The sequence below is a fragment of the Mesoplodon bidens genome (assembly GCF_964165515.1).
Source record: "Mesoplodon bidens genome assembly, chromosome: 1".
In the NCBI taxonomy this organism is placed as follows: domain Eukaryota; kingdom Metazoa; phylum Chordata; class Mammalia; order Artiodactyla; family Ziphiidae; genus Mesoplodon; species Mesoplodon bidens.
The window spans coordinates 49,880,601-49,901,601 of record NC_138176.1 but is presented as its reverse complement, the minus strand read 5'-3'; the positions used below and the strand labels follow the sequence as shown (position 1 = coordinate 49,901,601).

The 21,001-nt window shown below is 51.7% G+C and overlaps 1 protein-coding gene across 1 annotated transcript; it reads right to left on the bottom strand.

The window, feature by feature from the left end:
* Window positions 1-2,093: 2,093 nt before the first annotated feature.
* Window positions 2,094-18,909, bottom strand: RBP3 (retinol binding protein 3; the record flags this gene model as incomplete). The annotated part of the gene is made up of 5 exons (XM_081248641.1): window positions 2,094-2,572; window positions 4,070-4,212; window positions 6,092-6,282; window positions 8,523-11,668; window positions 18,783-18,909. 5 exons carry the CDS (start codon window positions 18,907-18,909, stop codon window positions 2,094-2,096), a joined length of 4,086 nt encoding a protein of 1,361 aa, XP_081104767.1.
* Between the last annotated feature and the right edge of the window lie 2,092 nt (window positions 18,910-21,001).

Sequence of the window (21,001 nt, the reverse complement as noted above, 5' to 3'; positions counted from 1 at the left end):
CCAAAAGATGTGAAAGGAAAACCCATAAAAAAATGAACGACCACTAATGATCACTAAGGTATAGATAGTGAGTCAGTTATATAATTTATGTTATCTTATTTATTATATTTTTGGAATAATGATGGCCACATTTGAAAATAATGATATATGCTAATTATAAGGATTTAAGAAAAAGAGAAGGTATAAATAAGAAAGTTAAAACATCACCCCAAATGCTACCATCTAGAAGAAACCATTGTTTGAGTTAGGTAATCATCTCACAGCTGTGTGTGTATATATATATACACACACACACACACACATACATATATATGCATGTATCTCTTTGTGGGTGTATGTAAGAGAGAGAGAAAGAGGGAAGAGAGAGAGTCCTAGAGTGTAAGCATATAATGTGGTCACACATTTGCCTGGATAGCAGTAGGTTTAATGAAGAAAAATGTGAGTATGTATGATAACTACTAAAATTCGATCATGTCATGAATCTTACTTGAATTTAGCAGGAGGAAAAGGAGCTGGAGAGAAATCTTGCCTTCCATCAGGGCTTTCCAGTTTAGACAGGGTTGTTTTGAGGTGTTCTAGTGGAGAAACCCCTAGGGATGGAGGTGGCCCAGATTCCCCACATCTCTGAGGTCTAGGGAGGGGTCTGATGAAGCCCAGGCCATGCCTGGTGCCCTGGGGAGTCGCCTTTGGCAGCTGCAGCCTGGACTCACCAGAGGGCCAGGCCAGACAGGACCAGAACTTCATCCTCACCCTGGCAGTCCTGGAGCCTGGAGCTCTGGGAGCAGGGATTGTGCACTGGGATCCCCCGCCCTCAAGGTCTCGCCCCACCATGACTTTGGGCAGAGCCTCCGAGATCTCTCATTTTTGAGTCCCTGTGACTCTAGCAGAGCAGAGTTGCATGGACCCAGGGCACAAACCGGGGGCCTCTCATCCCCCCAGGTTACCCCTGGGCTCCAGGTCTCCCAGGGCTGGCCCAAATCTGGGGGAGGTCTTGGGCTCTGCCTGCCTCAAACTTCTCACCCTGTTAGGAGTCATCTTGGTCGCCAGAGCTGGCACAGTGACAGGCTGCACTTGGACGAGCAGGGCAGGTCCCCAGACTACCACCCAGGGCCACTCTCCCCTCTGGTAGCATCGCTGCATGGCGGGATTCTGTGTGGCACCAGAGCTCACTTTTGGGTCCGTGGCAGAAGCAGGAGAACAAGGTCATGGAAGGAACGTGAAGGAGAGATAGACTTGCTGTGTAGAATTGGATTGGGAGGGTTTAGGGCAGGGAGGAGAGGGTTCTAAGTGAAACTGAACTTGTCTTCGTGTGTCTGAGGGCTGCTGCTTGGAGGAAAGCATAGTTTTGCAGCTTGATAGCCTTGTGTGTTTACTGTGTATCCACTGCCTGTGTCAGTGCTGGGCGGTAGGAGACGAGGATGCGTAGGACGGTTTCCACCCCTGAGGACTACACAGCATGGCGGGGACAGAAATGATCCCAGGGCAGAGAGGGAGAGGTACACTACTGGGGAAGATGCAGGTGCAGGGACGACAGAATGGGGACAGTGTAGCGGGGGAGTGGGGCTCCTGACCTCTGGGCCTGCACTGTCCCACATGGGAGCCACGAGGTGCAGGTGGTTGCTGTGTGCTAGACCCGTGACATGTGCCAATGGAGATGTACTATAAGCGTGGGACACACACCGGATCTCAAAGACTTGGTGCAAAAGCATCTCATTCGTAACCATTTTTATATTGAATACACATTGAAATGATACTACTGGGAATATAGTGGGTCATGTGTCAGTATACTATTAAAATTAATTTCACCTGCGTCTTTATACTTTCCTTAAAAATGTAAAGTGACACATGTGCCTGGCATCCGTGGCTCACGTTATGATGTTATTGGACAGAGATGCTCTAGTTGACAGCATGAGGACCAGGGGTTGGTGACTAAGAAGCGTGGGTGGGGATAGATATGGACTTCACTTCCCTGGAGGGGGTTGACTTTGTGAAGGGGGTGAGCTTCCTGTCCTGAGGTGTTCCAACAGAGAGGATGCTGGCAATTGGGAAGACACCAGGTATATGAGCTCCAAGGGTACCTCTGATTCTCAAGCCTAGCCAGAGGGCAGCAGGCCCCTTTTCTGCCCTTTGGGGGCCTCAGTCAGGACCTCATGCCTGGGTGCCCCTTGGATGTGTCCCAGAGGTCCCGCCCTTTTCTGGCTCTGACTACGGTGGCCCTTGCGGCGGCCCTGCAGGCGTGGGCTCCGCCTCGCCCTTAGCAGAGTGTGCTGGAGCATCTCCTTGGCTCTGGCGAGGGCTGCATCTGCAGGGACAGCCACGTCAGGCACCACGCCCACCCCTTCCCAGGAGCTGCCGTCTGCAGCCCCCACTGAGCGGGCAGTGGGGATGGTGATGTACAGGTCGGTGTCATCCACGTGGTAGGTTTGCGGCAGCTGGCAGCCCCCACTGGTCACCTCCCCGATGACCAGTGCCCGGCCCAGCCTCTTCAAGATGTAGGTAAATTCCTCTGCGGCGCCAGCTGTCAAACTGCTGGTCAGAATGACCATACTCTTCTTGGAGCCGTAGCGTTCACCTGCAGAATATAAGGCCCTTCAAAATAGGGAGTCAAGTCCCCACCCTGGGCACCTGCCTTCTCCATACTGCTTAGACTCCAGAGAGGAGGGCCAGGGATTTAGTTCTGTGTCCTTGTGTCTACAGGCAAGTCACCCCACCTTTCCGAGCCCCAGTTTCTGCATCTGTAAAATGGGGATAAGGATGTGTGCCGGATCCCGAGCATGCCAGTGCTTGAGAGATTTTATCACCAGTGATGGGAAGAGGCTGGACTGACTTACCCGAGAAAAGGGCTAACCTGACCAGACTCTCTTCACTTTGGACCCTCAGAAGAGCCAAGTTTGTGACTTAATGACGACAGCCCTCTAGGACAGTGATGTCCAATAGAAAAGCAACATGAGCCCGAATGCAAGCCACATATGTCATTTCAAGTTTTCTAGAAGCCACATTAAACAAGTAAAACAAAATTGATAAAATGAATTTTAATACTGTTTTATCTAACTCAGTAAATCCAAAATTTGTTCCTCTCAAAATGTCATCAATAAAAGTATTGAGATATTTTACAACCTTTTCTTCATAAAAAGTCTTCAAAATCTGGTGTGCACTGAACACTTTATGCATCTCAATCCATGTGTGGCATGTGGCTTTTGTAGTGGACATCGCAATTCCAAGACCCCATGATCTGCAGATCTGTTTTTAACTACTGGTCTTGACTGTCTATTTGAATTGAGAATTCACCTGGTCCTGATTTTTATTTATATTTTGCAATATTATTGAATGTATATCTTGGAAGTTTCCCCCCAAATGCTTGTGTGATAAGGAAGTATGCAAATGAAAATTGCAGGGTGCTTTTCTGATCGGAGGAGGCACACCCCCCATTGGTTTCCCAGCCCCCTCTTTTCAGATGGATGCGCAGGTTCCTTGGTTTTGCAAGCTAGGCAAGGGATATGGAGCAAGGCTATCCACCTGGGATGTGGCTGGAGACCCGTGGCTCTGTAAAGTGCGGGGCCTGTACTGCTTCCTCTGGCCACTGCTCTGGGCCCAGGGCAGGTAACAGAAGCCCCATCAGAGTTATGAACTTCCTTTAGGTAGGTGTGCTGGGAAGCTGCTGAGAGTTCAGGTGAGATGGAAAACCACTGGAAACGCCATGCGATTTGGTGATGGCCCGAGGACCCTTCTAGCTTTACATTTGTCTTGCAGGCTGATGGTTGCTGTGGCAGGAATGGCAGGCATTTTGGTTTTAGACAAACCAGTGTTCGAGTTTGGGAGCTATCACTTATTAGCTGAGTGACCTTAGACAAACTATTTGACCTAGTTGGGACTCATTTTTCTCATCTAGAAAATAGGTATAATGGTACAGGTTTTGCATGGATTAAAGGTCTTATGTACAGAGTACATGGCATAGGACGGGGGCTTTATATTCTAGCTACAGTTACTTTTACCCGAACCCAAACTGTCTTTCCTTGATTTCCCAGAAGCTTCTAGAATGATAATAGGAAGGAAAGGCTTCTGTACCCACCTTCGAGCTGTGCGTGGGTCCAGAGCTCGCTGACAGAGTCATTGGGCCGGTTGTAGATTTTGTCCAGCAGAATAGGTGGGCCTTCGTCGAAAAAGTAGGAGCATATGGCAGAGATGGAGGAGGTGGGACCACCGATGTTGAACCTGAGGGAAGGGAAATGTTGCCCAGTGAGGGGCGGAGCCCACAGGGAAGCCCTCGGTGCCCCTCTGGGTGTCCTAATCCTTGCCCTGTGAAGGGTTCTAATTCCAGGCAGCCTCAGTCTGGTGTCCTTTCTTCCTCCTACAGAATTCTTTGGTTGGCATTTCCCAGAGTACAAGATTCTTGAGAACCAGAGACTTTGTGGTCAAATTCATTTAGAAAATACTGCATAACTTACCCACCCCTTCTGTTCACACATTAATACCTTATGTGATACATATTGTATATGTTATATTAAAGGCCCTAAGTCCTGCAGTCTGGAACTTGTTGATAAATTTCCCCAGCTTACTGACCATGGACTGCTCCCATGCACCCATGCTGCCTGCACATTTTGAGAGCACTGTCTTCCCTAGTTTCATGCTTGATAATTTCACAAAACCCACTAGGTATCTTAGTTGAGGTGTCCTAACATGGCTCTTAGTGTGGTGGAGTGTTCAGAGTTGTGGTACTGCATTGGGGTTGAGGGATCCTGTGATCATTCCAGGCTATTTGGATTTGTCCTGCTATGTGACCTCGCTGGGCTCCTGTCTCCTTATTTGTGAAACGAGGAATCCTGGGCTGGCAGTGTATTAGGAGTCTCTTCCAGTTGATGGTCTAGGATGACCCGGATGGGTTCAGGGCCCATGACTTTAGCATCTGAACCTCCAAACCTTGGCTTGGAAGGATCTTTAAGCGAAGTACACCTGTGGGCTGGGTCTCCTCTTTAGAGAAATGTGGATGACACAGTTAAGCAGAAAGAGACTTAGCATCAGGGTAATTTGGATGTTCAATAGAGCGTTGGAAGAATAAAGTCATCAGAGGTGCCACAGGAGTCCCCAAGCTCAAGTTCTGTGTGTACCCAAACCCAAGCCCTGGGAGATGGTTCATTTTCCAGGGAGGAGAGTCCGCCTCTGGGATCCAGCGCCACCTAGTGACGACTAAGAATCACAAGAGTTTTGCAAGCCAGAAACCAGAGCTCCCTCTCAGTCAATCCAGCAGCCGGGGATGCAGGGGTGGCGGGGTGGGGGGGAAGTGTCCAATTCCCAGGGGAGCTGGCTTCCCCCTTCCCAGTGCCCATGGAAGGTGCCCAGGGCACGTCTGCTGATGGCCCCGGGAGTGACAAGCGGTCCGGTCACTGAAGGGCATTCTTCTACCCATTACCCTCCCAAGTCCCCTCCCCCAGCTCTCGGAAGGAAACTCAACCTGTATGAGGCATACCTTCACAGAAGCAGATGAGAGGTCTAGCTGAAAGCATACCCCCAACAATCATTTTGTAGAGTAAAGAGTTCTTTTTGCAACAATAGTGGCTAAATCGCAAATTCTCTCTGGGCCACTGGCTTTATGATTCTCATGACCAGGGTTGTCCTGGGCTGATTTTGTGAGATGTGAGACACGAGCACAGGTGGAAGCCTAGCTGTCCCAAACACGGCTGATCATCAGTCACCTGGATGATGCCTGTTAAATATACAGATCACTGGACCTCACTCCTGGGGCTTTGGATTCAGCAGGGAGGGGTCCTGGAATCAGTGTGTTCAAGGTCACCCTTCCCCTCTCTCCTCACTGAATCCTGTGACTAGGTAAGTTTGGGGACCACTGGATTAGCTCAGTGGTTCTCAGACTTGGTCACCTGAGCTTAAAAAAAACCAACAGTGGTGGGGCCCCACCTGGCTAATTAAACCAGAACCCCAGAATAGCTGGCCGGAGCCCTGAGAGCCAGGCGGGCTATTCCACTTGGGTTCTGCCCGGCGTCCCAGGGTCCTTTCTTCCCTACTAGACTCATGGCTTTGACTGTCTTCCAGCAGCTGACCCAGCCTCGCTGGGAACTGTTGAGCCCCGCCCACTGACCTCATGTCGACGATCAGGGCGTCCGTGTGTACAATCTTCTTCCAGACATGCTCCACCAGCAGCTCGGAGACCTGGGTGAGCAGCTCACAGTCCCCAAACATATCAAACCTCAAGTATCCAATGTTGCCCTCAAGCACATTAGTGTGGAAGGAAAACTTGATCAGGTCTTCAAAGACTTCAGGGGAAGGGATCTGAAAGAGTGGGAGGTCGGCTCCGTGTCAGGAGAGGAAAGATTTGAAAGCGCAAAAAAAAACTTTTTTAAGGTTCTGAGTATCTTTATTTCATTATTGACCATAGTACTTAAATGGACAATTAGCTCCGCTAAAGAAGAAAGTCCAGGTCAAACTCTCCCATAGCCATGGTTCCCTGTTCTCCTGCCGAACCATGCCCAGCATCCACCCCCTGTCACTTCTGCCAGATACAGTGAAAGGTCAGATTTGAAAGTGGGTGTCATGGAGGTCCTTTATATCCTGAGATATATTGAGCCCACGGGAAGGGAGTTAACATTTCCTAAGGAGGTTGTAGGTGCCGGGGCCTTTCCTGATGGTATCCGGGAGGTTACATGGGTAGTGGGCCTGGGATATGAACCCCAGCGAGTGGTCAGCAGCCTCCTTACAGGGAATGCTCATGGGTGCCCACCTCTCACCCTGGCGTCAGAGCTGAAAGGCCCAGGCATGGTCTCCACTCTGACTCCCCTGAGCTCCCCAGACACTTCTTGTCTTTGAGCTCATCATCTAAAGACATCATCATCTGAAGACAAGAACTACTGGGCCCTTGAGTCTTTACCAGGGGTCTGGCCCTGTGCTGAGCATGTTGTAGCAGTTACTGTAGAGAAGACACTATTATCCCCATCTTTTTACTGAAAAAAATTGAAGCACAGAGTGATTAAGTAACTTGCCCAAGGTCACACAGCTAATAAGTGGAAGATCCAGAATATGAATCCACACCAGGTGACTGCAAACCAGGAACACCCCTGCTGACTAGGACACCCGACCTCCAGGCCTTGTGCTGACCTCAGTCACAAGTCCTTGGGCCATGGGCCGCTCTCCTCTGTACCCCTCCGGGCCTCAGTTACTCTTTTTGTAAAATGGGATAACAATTCGGCAGTAGATGCTTTTGGTGCCCTCAGCCCTCCTCTGATTTCAGCCACAGCTTGACCCAGGCTGACAGGGCTTTGCCTCTAGCATACCCTTGTTTTTTACTCTCTACTTCAGGACCTTCTCCAAGCTGCCCCAGAATCTGAGAGAGTTCACGTCCCCAGGGGGACCTTTAGCTAACAGAGAGCAGGAGCCGTGGGGTCATGTCTGCAGAGGCATTCCTCACACTTGTCGGGGCGCTGTTGCAATCTTCAGAAGCAACAGGCTCAATAATGCGCCCACACTTCCTGTCCCACTTTCCCTGCTCCCTCACTCCTGCTTCAGTGACCACCTCCCACATCAACTGACTGCACCTAAGCCCCTGTCTCAGGTCCTGGCTTCAAGGGAACCAGGACGAATGCTGCCTTGCCTACTTGTTGTGACTATGCAGTTATATCATAGATGATAAACACCATGGAGAGGTGGTGTAAAGGTGCTTTAGATCCAGCTCTTTGCTGATGGGAGTTCTTGGTGAGTCCTGTGGTGTGCTTTGGCCCTTGATAGGGAGAATTTTTCCCTCATCTACCCTGCAGCAAAGCTCCTCAGCCTTGATTTAACTTTTTAGTGTTCCCCAGACCTGCAGTGCTGGCTTCAAATATCTGGACCACACAGCCTGGCCCAGAATTTCCCATTCAGTTGGCCCTTGTATCATGGTGCACGCCCACCCAGTGCAATTCCTTTGGGAGACAGTACTTGGCATTGGGGGAGGGGAGGAGAAGGCAGTTGGTGTCTAACCAAGGCAGCCTCACTGCAGGGTTGTCCAGGCTGTGCGTGGACACTCCTGGACCTGTCCCCAGGCTCCATGCTCTAGCTCCAAGGAAACTGTGATGCCAGGACCTGTGCTGATTCCCTGTCTCCATCCCCCTGACTCATTCACACAAACTGCAAACCCCTGAGGCAGGCAGGTGATGTGGATGCACACAAACCCCACATTTCCAGAATAGGAAATCACGGGGACCTCATGTGACTTACCAACCTCTTTCTCCAACACTGACAATGAGAAGCCCTACAAACCCTTGCATTCTACCCAACCAAGAGTGAAGCTCCTTCTATACTAGCACTTTTCAAACTGAGCTCCTGTGGGTACCAATGTTCTACTGAGATGCTTAGGGACCTCATGGGCACATGAGGGGCTGGAAGACAGGGTGAGAGAGAGGAAAAGATGTGACTGGTGAAAAACTTAACACGAAAACACGTCTGGAAGCCGTTGCCTTGCACCCTGCACAGAGCCCTGGATGTGTGGACAGTTGGTTGACTCTCTCCTGGGACTGTGCCAAGTCTCCCTTGTAACTCACCTGCATGGGTACAATCCCAGGAATGCGGTCCTTGGCATCCTCAGGGATATGGGCTGTCTTCAGGTGTGGGTCCCCGGACAGTACCTGCAGGTCAGCCTCCAGCATCTCGGCCAGGGCAGCTTCTGAGGTCACCCTGGCATAGCGGCTCTGCAGACGGCTCAGTTTGGATGCCATCTTGGCTCCCAGCTCGGGGGAGGCGTAGTTATCTGCCACGAGCTTCCCAGCTGTCTGCAGCACAGTGGGCACCTTGGCACGCAGGGCCACTATGTCCTGGGCTGTGGAGAGGGCCACGCTCATGGGCACGGTGATATCTGGCTCCACCCCAGCCAGGTCCCAGGCCTCACCAGTGCTGGCACTCAGGGCCATCTGCGTGGGCATGGAGGCATATAAGGGGCTGCTGCCCACCTGGTAGATGCCCACAGAGAGCGCCCCTCCAGCCGTGGGCTCGCCGATGATGGTGGCGCGCTGCAGGTCCTGCATGGTGTGAGCGAAAGCCTCAGCCGCCGACCCGCTGGTGTGGCTCACCAGGATGTAGAGGTCCTTGTGGGAGCCGTAGCGCTGGCCTGCCACCTGGGGCAGGGTCCATACCTCTGTGACCCTCGACGTGGTCCTGTCAAAGACAGAGTAGAGGTGCTGGCGGGGCTCTGCCTCAAAGAAGTAGGAACAGAGCAGCGGCACGGCCGTGGAGTAGCTGCCAGGGTTGTAGCGCAGGTCGACCACCAGCGCGGGTGTGTCTACCAGCTTCTGCCATACCAGCTGTACCAGCTGCGGCCCAATGGCTTTCACCGTCTCCAGCTCAGCCATGGCGTCGAAACGCAGGTAGCCCAGCCGGCCTGGCAACACCTCTGTCTTGAACAGGGCCTCAATGAGGTAGGAGAGCTCCTCTGGGGAGGGGACGATGGGAGGTGGTAGGGGCACTTCCTCAGCCACCATCTCGCCGGGGCTGTGGAACACCAGCAGGCGGTGGTCTCCAGACATCTCCTGCAGGTCTGCTGTGAGCTGGGAGGCCAGCGACTCCAGGTCCACTGCTGTGCGGTAGGCCCCCTGGGCCAGCTTGGCTTGCAACACGGCACCTGTCTGCCCCACGACCTCTGGCCGAGCATAGTGGGCCTCCAGCAGGTGCCCCGTGCCCTCCACCAACTCCCCCAGGCTTCGGTGGAACTCCAGCACCTCCTGGGCTCTGTCCAGGGCTTCCTCAGCCAGCACGATGGCATCGGGGACCACGCCGCCCCCCAGCCAGCACTCACCATGGTTGTCGATGAAGGTGAGCACGGGCACGGTGAGCGCCAGGCCGCCCTCGGGCGTCTCCAGCAGGGGCACCGTGTGCGTGTGCAGCAGGCTGCCTGCCGTGATCTCGCCCACCAGCGTGGCCCAGCCGAGTGACTGCATGAGGAAGGCCAGCTCCTCGGCTGCAGTGGCGGTACGGTGGCTGGTGAGCAGGTACACCCCGCGCTGGCTGCCGTATGGCTGGCCCAGCAGCTCAGTCTGGCTGAAGTGCTCCTGCGTGACATTGGTGCGCCGGTCGTAGGTGGTGAAGAGACGCACGGGTCCGGTGTCGGGTCCCTGGAAATAGGAGAGCAGCAGGGGCACGGCGGAGGACGGCCCCCCAGGATTCTGCCGCAGGTCCATGATGAGGTGCTCCGTGTCCTGCAGGGGCTCCCACACCTGGCGCAGGATGTACGGGGCCAGCAGCCCCAGCACTGAGGCGTCGGCAAACCTGTCAAAGCGCAGGTAGCCCACGTTGCCCGGCAACACAGACACCTGGAACACGGAGTCCACCAGGGCCCGCCGGGCAGCCTCGTCCTCGGGCACTTCCGATACCATCTCTGGGGGTTCTTCAGCTTCATCCTCGGGCCCAGAAGAGGTTTCTTTGGACCTGACCACCTGCACCAGGAGCCTGGGGTCCTCAGACACGGCCTGCAGGCCGGTGTTGAGCTTAGTGACCAGATCCTCCTCGGAGACCACCGAGGACAGGTCCATGTTGGCCAGGTGGTGCAGCAGGGCAGGCACGCGGTCCACCAGTGTGTAGTATTCCCGCAGGGCCTCCTGCAGGCGCTGGATGACTCCCGGCAGGGCGCGGCGCAGAGTGAGGATGGCCAGGGCCTTCTCCAGGGCCTGCTCGGCCGGTGTCCCCACACAAGGCAGCACCCCGCTGCCCTCCCAAGTCTGGCTGCCCTTGCCCAGGGGCCCCAGGGACCTGGACACGGGCACGGTCAGAAAGAAGTCAGACTGGCCTATCCTCAGCTTCTGGAGGTCCAAGGCCCCCCCCACAGTCCGCTCGCCCACCACAATGGCCCTGCGCATTTGTTTGAGGATATAAGCGATGTCCTCAGCCACACCCCCTGTGCGACCACTGGTGAGGACTACCACATCCTTATCGGCACCGTAGTTCTCTCCTAGGACTTCAGGCAGGGTCCAGATCTCAGTGGTCGTATTAGAGGGGCGATCATAGATGGTATCCACGTGCAGGACTGTGTTCCCTGGGTGCAGGTACGAGATGACATAGGGGATGCCAGAAATGTGGCCCCCAGTGCAGTGGCGGAGGTCCAGCACCAAGGCAGAGGTGCCCATGAGCTTCCGCCAGACGTTGGCCGCCAGGAAGCTCCTCAGCTTGCTCATCACCTCCTGGCCCGGGATGTCGTCCACCCGCAGGTAGCCCACATTGCCTTCCAGAACCTCATGGCGGAGGCCATTATGCAGCCCCGCAATGAGTTCCTCTAGCGTGAGGTTCCTGAGTGCTGGGGCTTGCCGGGGAGCGTCGAGGGTGCTGGGCTCATAGGAGATGACCAGGCGAGGGTCGTTCAAGGAGCTCTGCACGCCAGCTGTCAGCACATGAGCCAGAGTCTGAGGGTCTGAGATGGCCAGGATCTCACCACTCTTGATGGCCTGCTCGATGGCTTCCTGCATCCCCATCAGGTTCTCTGGGAAGCAGTAGTTATCCAAGAGGACCTTGGCCATGTCCAGTACCAGGCTCGGCTGGAATAGGTGTGTAGGGCCAACCAGGCTGCAGAGCAGCATGGGCAGGAGCAGGGCCCATTTTCTTGACATGGGGATCCAGAGGGAGGGCTGGCTCCTGCACAAAAGCTCTCTTGACACCGTGCGCCAGGCAACAGCACCGCCCTGCGAGGTTGCCTTTCTCCCACGTCCTTCTCAGCCAGCGGACAGAAGGTCTGGGGCTAAACACGGGAGTTGGGGTGCAGCTTCCAGCTCCGGTAAGCCTTTAATCCTGTCTAATTCAAGCGCGTCAGCCCTGGGGAGTGGGGAGAGGCAGCGGAAGTGGTTTGACTCAGAAGGTAGGTGGGGCCTCATCTTGCTGCGCCACCTCTGGTCGACTAACGTGAATAACTACCGTTTGAGTTCCTGCCACGTGCCAGGCACTGTGCTCCATGCTTTACAGGCTGACAGTCTCCACCTTGCAAAGCAGAGTTATTAACCTGCAAGTGAATAGCATTTCCCCACTGCACTGGGTGACACACCCCTCTGGAATTAGGGAGAACTTGGGGACCTGGTGCTGCCACCCTCTACTCTGTGGCCTTAGGGAAGTGTCTTACTTATTGTGTAGATTAAGTGACAAAATATGGGTAAGGCACTTGACCGCATCAGGGAAGAAAGAAGCACTCAATTACTGATAAGTTGTCCGTGTTAGATAGTTGCTCTGCTTTGTAGCTGAAGAAACAGAGTTCGGTAGCTAACGGAGGCCCACCATCCTAGGTGGGGGGATGGGAGGGCAGCCAGAAGAAGCCTGTGGGGTCACAGTCACTTAGACCGTGCTGAGGTTGAGTCTGAGGCTCCATCTACTTCACAGCTTGAAGTTTATTCCCCTGTCTTGCTAATGCATCCAGGGAACCGAAGTGGTTCCCCCCGACAGCTTTCAGATGATAGGAGTGAAATGTCTGAACTTCATTGTGGGGCATGGTGAACGGGATTGGTGATTCCAGGGCAGATGAAGTTAGCGCTGAGATCTAACAAGCATCCATTATCCTGGCTAAAGAAGACCCTCGCTGGTTGAAGACTCGGCCCCTGGCCCACTGCCTGCAAGGAGAACTGAGTTGGAGGACTTAGGTCTCTGTGGTCCAGACCCCACAGGTATCCAGATCATCAGTCCCCAGAGAACTGCTGGACGCCTGCTCCTTCGCATAGAAGTGACGTGGGTCCAGCTGGTGACTGATTTGGCACAGATTTCCAAGAATACCTACCACGGAGCCTAGACCTTAGAACCCCTGCTTTGTCTCCCCATCCCTCTGGGAGTGGGATTGCCCTCACTTAACAGATAAGACAGCTATGGCTCAGAGTGTGGTCACATAGCCAGGGACGAGCGCTGGGAGAGCCGCCTGGCTGCACTCTTTTCCCTTCGCCCCGTTAACCGCCAGTGCACCCTCCTGGGACTGGGGGGCCACAGGCAGGTGCGCACGTGTGCCTCAGCCGGCAGCCGGAGGAGGTGGTCTTGGGGCCGGGGGACCTTCTCAGCACATTCGAGAGCCACAATCCGCTCTCTGGAAATCATTATCTGAGGGTGTTTACCAAGTGGTTGATGAAGGCCAAAGAGGTCAATTAGCTAAAACAAACATATTCTTAGCTCATTAGGATTTGTTTAATGCCCAAGTGACATATGGTCACATCACTCCACCGTTTGCAGCCAATCAAGTGAGACTGATTTATTATAATAATAAGGCCTCTTCAGTCCCCACTGGGAAGGCTGAGCCCTCGGCTCCACTGCCGCCTGGGGAATCACAACTCGGAACATGCCAGCCTCATCCTCTGAGGGCACTTTTCCATCATCGCTTGAGCCCAGGCAAAGCCTCTGGACCAGGAAAGGTGCGGATGCAGATAAGCAGGAATAAGTATCTCTCTGGGGAATGTGTTTCCCCTGGACTCATTAAAATGCAGTCTCGGGATGGGAAGCCTGGAGCTGGTGTGGGGCTTTGATTTGTGGGGATGGCCCAGAGCCTCAGGGAGGATGTAGAAGCAGGCCCGGGGTCTGTTGCAAGTCCCTGGGGTGCCCAGGGTAGTGCCTGCAAGGGGAGATGATGTGTCCTCCTGTGGTTGTGGCCTGAGGCCAGTTCCCCAAACTCTCCAGGAGGAAGGGGTGTCCTGGCCCCCAGATGAAGGGGGCATAAGCAGGTGGCAGCTGTCTAAGGTGAGCACGTTCTGGGCAAGTCCCATTGTGGGAGCCAGGAGGAACTTCCACGCAGCCTCTGCCAGCTGTCGGCCCAGGGGCTACAGAGAGTCCCACTGTGATCTTGGGGGTTGAGTTTGGAGTTGGGATGCAGTCAAAGCCCCTACCTCCCCCTCACTTGTACAAGCAGCCATGTGGGCAGAGGTGTTAAGAGCAGGGGCTCAGGAGCCAGCTCCAAACCCTACCGCTTTCTAAACTACAGACCCAGATTAAGTGACATGACTGCTCTGTGCCTTGGCTTCCTCAAAAGGGAAACAGCTTAAGGAGAAGAGCCTCACAGTATTGTTGTGACAGTGTCAGCATGTATGGTGAAGGAGCTGAGGTCACAGTAGCAGCTGATGAGTGGCAGACAGCCTGTGATCAGATCTCCCCAGTGGGGTTGGGGAGAGATAACCCAAGAGGCAGGGGTTGTCTTAGGGACCCTGGGGGTACCAAGTGCTTCTGAAGACCCAAACCTTCCATGGGCTTCTGTGTATCTGGAGAGTCTGTATACCTGAGAAAGGCCCTGACACAGTGTTCACTCCAGGGCACACCCCAGGGAGATTAAAAGGGGGACAGTGGCGCAGATGGTGTGTTACTGGAGCACACCTGGAGCCTGGGCAATCCCAGAAAAAGTTAATCTCCTGCTACCTTACGGATTCTCTTTTTGCAGTGGTCAGAGGCCTTGTCTGTCTGGTTATTTATCCATTCATCTTCCTATCTATCTATCTACATACCTACCTATCTATTGTTTTATGTTAGTTTTCCCCTCAGTGTTCATTATGGTCATTTTCAAGTGGCACAGCAAATATCCATGACCTATTCACCTAGATTCTACCATTGACATTTTATTACCCTTCCTTTCTCTCACCTCTGTCTCTCTGGTCCCCTCTCTAACCCTCAAGCCAACATATTTTTGGGATGTATTTCAAAGCAAGTTGAATCTTGACTTTATTTTATTTTAATCCTTTTTCTTTTTACTTTTCTAAAAATAACAGTAAAACATACTCATATTTGCAAGTTAAATAATTCATAAACATATGAACAATCTTCTCCCAAAACCTTTCTAATCCAACCAATAATAACAGTTTAATGTGTAGCTGTCCTCACTTTTCTCTGTGTTCATATGTGGAAGCACATATGTAGGAGATGTATCTGTCCGTTCATCCATGGATCTGCCCATCTATGATGCTCATCCATCCGTCCATCTACCTAGTGTCACCTGATAATAGCACACAGGATAATTTGCATTTTGCTTTACTCACTTAAGCATACAGCAGAAACAACCTTCCAAGTTGAAGCATAAAGTTTGTTCTTTTAATGGCTGCATAATTGTCCTTGACAATTTACTGATCTGTTTTCCTAGCAAAAGATATTTTAAGTTGTTTCTGTTTTTGCTTCTATAAACAATGCTGTGATAAGTGTTCTCAAATACATATTCTTAGGACTAGTGCTTCTTGCCTCTGTAGAAAAATTTCCAAACCTGGGCTTGCTGAATCAAATGGTTGGACACTTGTTTATTTTATTTTTTTCTTTATTATATTTTCAGTAACTTTAAAATTACATAATAAATGTGTATTTTTTCTTTTTCTTTTTACAACTTTATTTCTGTACGATTTATGTACAACTTTATTTATGTACGATACAATAAACTGCCCATCTTGAAATGTACAATTTGTTAATTTTTTTTTTTTTGCGGTATGCGGGCCTCTCACTGTTGTGGCCTCTCCTGTTGCGGAGCACAGGCTCCGGACGCGCAGCCTCAGCGGCCATGGCTCAAGGGCCCAGCCGCTCTGCGGCATGCAGGATCCTCCCAGACCAGGGGCACGAACCCGTGTCCCCTGCATCGGCAGACGGACTCCCAACCACTGCGCCACCAGGGAAGCCCTACAATTTTAATTTCTAGTTATTCATTGTGTATTAATCTTATATCCTGCAACCTTGTAAAATTCATTTATTCATCCACTATGTTTTTAATAGATTCCTTAGAGTTTTCTAGAGGGATATTCATATTGTATTTCTTTCTCTCCCATCTACAGACTTCATTTCTTATCCTTGCCTTATTGCACTCCTTAGGACCTCTGGGGCCTTGATCCTGATCTTAGGGGGAAACAATTCAGTCTTTCATCATCAGTGTAATGTTAACTGTACATTTGTTTTTGTTTTGTTTTGTTTTTTGATAGATGCTCTTTATCAGTTTAAGAAAATTCTTATATTCCTAGCACTTAAGAATTAAAAAGAAAATCGTGAACAGATGTTAAGTATTGTAAAATGCATCTATTGAGATGATCATGTTTTTTCCTCTTTAGTTTGTTAATATGGTTGATTACATTGATTGGTTTTCTAATATTTAACCAGTCTTTCATTTGTGGGATAAATTTCTCTTGGTCATTATGTATTATCCTATTATATGTTGGTGGATTCAATTTACTGGTGTTTTTTGAGGATTTTTGCATGCTAATGAGGGATATCCATTTGTAGTCTTTTCTTTTGGCTTTGGTTTCAAGGTAGTTCTGACCTCATAAAATGAGTTGGAAAGGATTTTTTCTCTTCCTATTCCTTAATTTTTTCTATTTTGTGGGACAGTTCATGTAGAATCGATATTATTTTAATTATTTGAAGAGCTAAGATGTACTGCTCTAGGCAAGGAAGGGCTGGTTCTGTTTATTCCTTATTCCCACTTCCCAACAAAGTATGTTTACAGTTTGGTGCCATGAAAGGAAAGCAATAACTGAAGTCCCAGAATAACGATCATTCCAGCTGTTAATCACTCACATAAGAAGTGTTCACATAGAAGTGTTCAGAGCCCCCAGATAACATCATTTGTCTGATGCAGAAGAGACCTAGGGTAACTGTGGGTGCAGCTCCCACTGGCACCTCCAGGGGGCGCTGTGTGCCAGACAGTGAGCCGGGCGGGGCGGGGCGGGGGTGGTGCTTTGAACTGGGATCAGTTCTGAGGTGTGTCTGGCGTTCTGAGTAGTGACCAAGGTCCTAAGGGCAGTGGGAACATCACCCACATGCTTTCTCTGCAGGGGTAAACCTCTATGAAGCGCGTGGCTCTCTTGACTCTTCCCTGCATCAAACAATTTCTGTGCAGTGAGGACAGGAATTCAAGTTTACAGACAATGAAAGTTGTGGCCAGAACCAGCCTAAAGACAAAGCACAGGAGTGCAGGGCCTAAAGAGGTTCTGGGAATGCATGCTTTTTACGAATAAATGAGATTTATTTTAAATTAAATCTGGAGAGAATTTACGTCTAAGCAGTCATTTTTACCAAAGAGGTAAAACCATAAGAATGGTAAACAAGGGTCAGGTAGGTTTCCTGCTGCCCCAAGTCTGCAAGGTCTTGTGCAGTAAGTATTTGTTCACGGGTGATGCCTTCATTCATAGGTCTTGTTCACATCCTGCTTCTAAGGAGATTTCTCCTAAACCATCCTTCCTCCTATTTTATGGGTGAGGAAGCTGGGGCTTGGGAAGGTTACAGAGCATGCCCAAGACCACAGAGCTGAGGAGCAGTGGATTGGCCGAAGGAAGGGAGGACATTGCCATCCTCCCTTACCTGGGCTTTGGTTCCTCTCTCTGTGTCGAAACCCCAGGCATAGACTTGTGGTGAGAGGCGGGGTTGGGGACATGGGTAGGGCCTAGATCCCCTATGGCTTTAGTAACCCCAGAAATGCCATGTCTCTGTAACTCCAGGGCAGATAGTCTGCTGGATGCTGATGTGAAGCCTGAACCCAGAACATCTCCCCTCATCCCATGGGAATCCACAGGATAAGACGGATAAGATGGGAGTGGTGGGAATGGTGAATGGAACACAACCTTGGAAATCTAAGAGCAGGTCCACCTGGAGGCCTTGGAACAGGTCGGGGGGCAGACCCTGGAGGGCCTGGGGCTCTGCTTAGGCCACTGGGCTCAGCTGTCCTCAACCTCTGATGTCCCTTGAGCATCTCTCCAGGAAGGCTGTCTCCTGCTCTCTCCTGTTCATTCGTCTCTCCCTCTCTCCCCTCTCTTTTTCTCCCTCTCCAGGAACTAAGAAAAGTCTCCCTTTTCTTGTGCCAGCTCTTTTCTGGAAGACCAGGGAGATAGCACCCCTCATACTATAATTCTTCCAGATTTCCCTCTCAATGGTGCTCTTTGGCCTGGTGTACCTGTAGTCCTCTCTGTCCAGTTGTGTTGCCTGGTGTGGCCTCACCCTGTGTCTGGGGTCATCAGTACATTGCTGGTGAGCAGGGCCTTCCCTCCAGATGCTGACCTCACTTTTCCCCCATGACTTAGCCGTTCTTCTTGCATTTCTTTCTCCCAGGTTTATCAGACATGTCTGTATATGTATGAACCCCAATAATTAAGAGGCATCAGGATTTTCTCCATGAGACCCCTGGGTCCAGGCAAATCAAGGAAGTAGAGAGTTGTCTTTGCAGTTCCCAGATGTCTGGCTACATTTCAGGTTTGGGTGACCAGCACATGGAGGACCTCTGGTGCATGTGCATGGGGAGGGCACATGTAGGCAGAGGTGACTCTTGCTTCCAACCCAGGTACAGGTAGGAAGGCCGAAGATGCTGGGAGATCATGGGGAAAAATGAAGAGGAGGGAAATTAAAAAAGATAATGAGGAAAGAAATGAAGATTCAGAGTGAAAGAGTGTAATAAAAGGTAATAGTGTAGCTCTAACATTTTTCTAAGTATTACTCAGAAAGAGAAGCAAGAACCTACATGAACTTTTCCAAAGTACCTGGGAAGCATTTGCATGTCATTTTGGGAGTGATAAGCAAGGACCTCAAGACTCAGTGACCATTGATGTGACCATGAACCAGCGAGTGACCTGGTCAGGACCTGAGCCAGGCCAGGCAACCCCACACCCGGTGCTCTTCCAGCCACCTTGCTGTTCCCAACTGCCCTCTGCTATTGGCCCATGAGCTGTCCCTGACTATGGACACCATATAACCTGTCATCCAAACAGAGGCCCTAATTTCAATTATACATGGACAATACACATAAACCAGGACCATCCCAGGCAAATCAGGGTGATGGTCCCTGAGCCAGAGGAAGAAGTCAGCCAAGCACTGCCCAGTAAGAGCATGGTCCAGGTGAAGGAAGGACGGTCAAGCACTGATGTGGATGACCTGGAAGGCACTGGAGGTGTGGCCCCAAATGGCCTCCCGAATGCAAGTGTGATACTGGGGTCCTGAGAGGGCCACGAAGCTCACATATTCACTGTCCAGCTCCTTAGTCCCCATCAAGACAGCTCGGGTGTCAGGCTCTCTGGGAGGAAGGGAACCCTCACCCAGAACAGAAGCTCACGGGAGAGAGCCGCAGAGGAGCAGCCATTTGCTGCGGGCCCAGGGACATCTTTCTGAGGACCGGAGTCGTCTGCTGATGAAAAGGGTTCCCTCGGGGAGGGGTGCTCGTCTTAGTGAGAGGTGTCAGGGAAGCTGAGACAACTGTGTGAGATTTCTACCTGAGTTACATGATCTGATTTGAAAAGGAAAGAAGTTCCAAAAGGTTTATTCAGTCTGGTCTCACGGAAGCCATCTGTGTACCCCCAGTGCTGCCTGTCTAGTGTACAGTCTCCGGCCTCCTCTTTAAGGCACATCTGGGAAAAGTGGGACCCCCCTTTGGATCAGGCTGCTCCCATGGGAGCTGCCCTATAGATGGAATGGACCAGCCTTTGAGAGCCAAACAATGTTGCTGCCTTTGGTCACAGACCAGAGAAGCCCCTGGGCCCCCTCGGCGTGGGCCAGGGTGGAGGGGCAGGGCTGGTCCTTTCACTCAGACCCCGGGGAAGCTCTCAGCCGCCAAGCTCCGACACCCTGTTCTACAGGATCATGTCAGTGTCTGGGCCTGAAGCAGCCTCCAGAGTGTCCCTGGGACTTGGAAAACCAAGATACCAACCACACACAAGCATCTAGAACCAGCTGCATCGTTTGGGGGGCCAGGCACAGAACAAAAATGTGGATCCCTTGTTTAAAATTTGTTATGAATTTCGAGCTGGCAAGAGCAGAACATGACACCAAGCGGCCCTGTGGGGCTGCCACTTCATATCCATGATCATCACCCTGAGAGGGTAAAAAGGAAAACGCTTCAGGACACACTACAAATGCAGCATTGACTGTGGCAGTCATTAGGCAGAGGGCTGATTGGCCGCGTAACAGAGTGTCCAGAGGATGGCACTGTTGGATTTCATTCTCTGGCTGGGGCTGAACAAGCTTTGGAGGGTCTGGTGGAAAGAACACAGTGAAATGGAAGGCAGAGGGCATTTCTGAGGATCTCCTTGCAAGTTCTGTCCCAGCACATCCATCCAAATCACTTTGTCCTGAGCCACAACCCACATCAGCCCTCCAAGGAGTGACTGAGGCCAGAGGCCCTTGGGCCTTGTCCCCAGAGGATTCGGTGCCCCAGGAGGCTCAAGATAAGAGGTCAGTAGGACCCCACACCAGGCCAATGGCAACCAGGAGACAAAAGCACTGTAATGTCCCTTAGAGCCAAGAAGAGCAGAATTGGAGTATCAAGAGTGGGGCCAAGCAGTGTGTGTGGGCGACACTAGAGCTGGGCCTTTGTGGAAAGTGGACTTGGGCTGCAGAGCTGGGGGTGGGGCAGCCACGGCAATCACCTGAGGGCTGAGAACAGGGGGTGGCCTTGAGTGTATCTGGCTGGAGCTGGGCGTCTGAGCAGGGATGTAGAGGAAGCAGAGGCTGGAAGAGTTGTGCAGGCCCCAGGACACTGGGCAGACAGGATTTACGACCGGATGTGTCTCTCTGCCAGAGCCCAGCCTCCTGCCCCTGACGTGCGGGGAGGTCAAGGAAGGCATGGGGCTGACTGTCACTGTCCACTTGCAAGTATCCACTTCACACCTGCTCACACCCAGGCCCGCATACCCACACACGGGCTCTTACACAGACGCGTCTATTCCCCCCAACCTGCAGAGACACCGCCCACATATGTCCACCCCTCTCCGTGACTCTCCTTTCCACTTCCCCCCAGGGAAAGAAGGGTCTGAAGGGAGGGGTGGGCAGGGTGTGGGGCTAGGGGACCATCAGGCCCATCACACTCCAGAGAGGCCACAGATTAGACTTCTGAGTTTATTTCCAAGTGAAACTTTGATGCAGGCACAGAGATACACCACCGGGACTAAAAGATGTCTGTCATCCATCCTTACAATTGAGCAACATTGTCGTACCAGGAATTAGTATTTTCTGTAATTCCAGGAATTAAACAATAATGTTTTTATTGCATTTTTGTGTTAAAGCTGTTCATTGGTTCCATGTAAACATTTAACACAAACCATTAAAAAAAATATTCTGGGAACTTCAACCAGTGGGAATGGCCCAG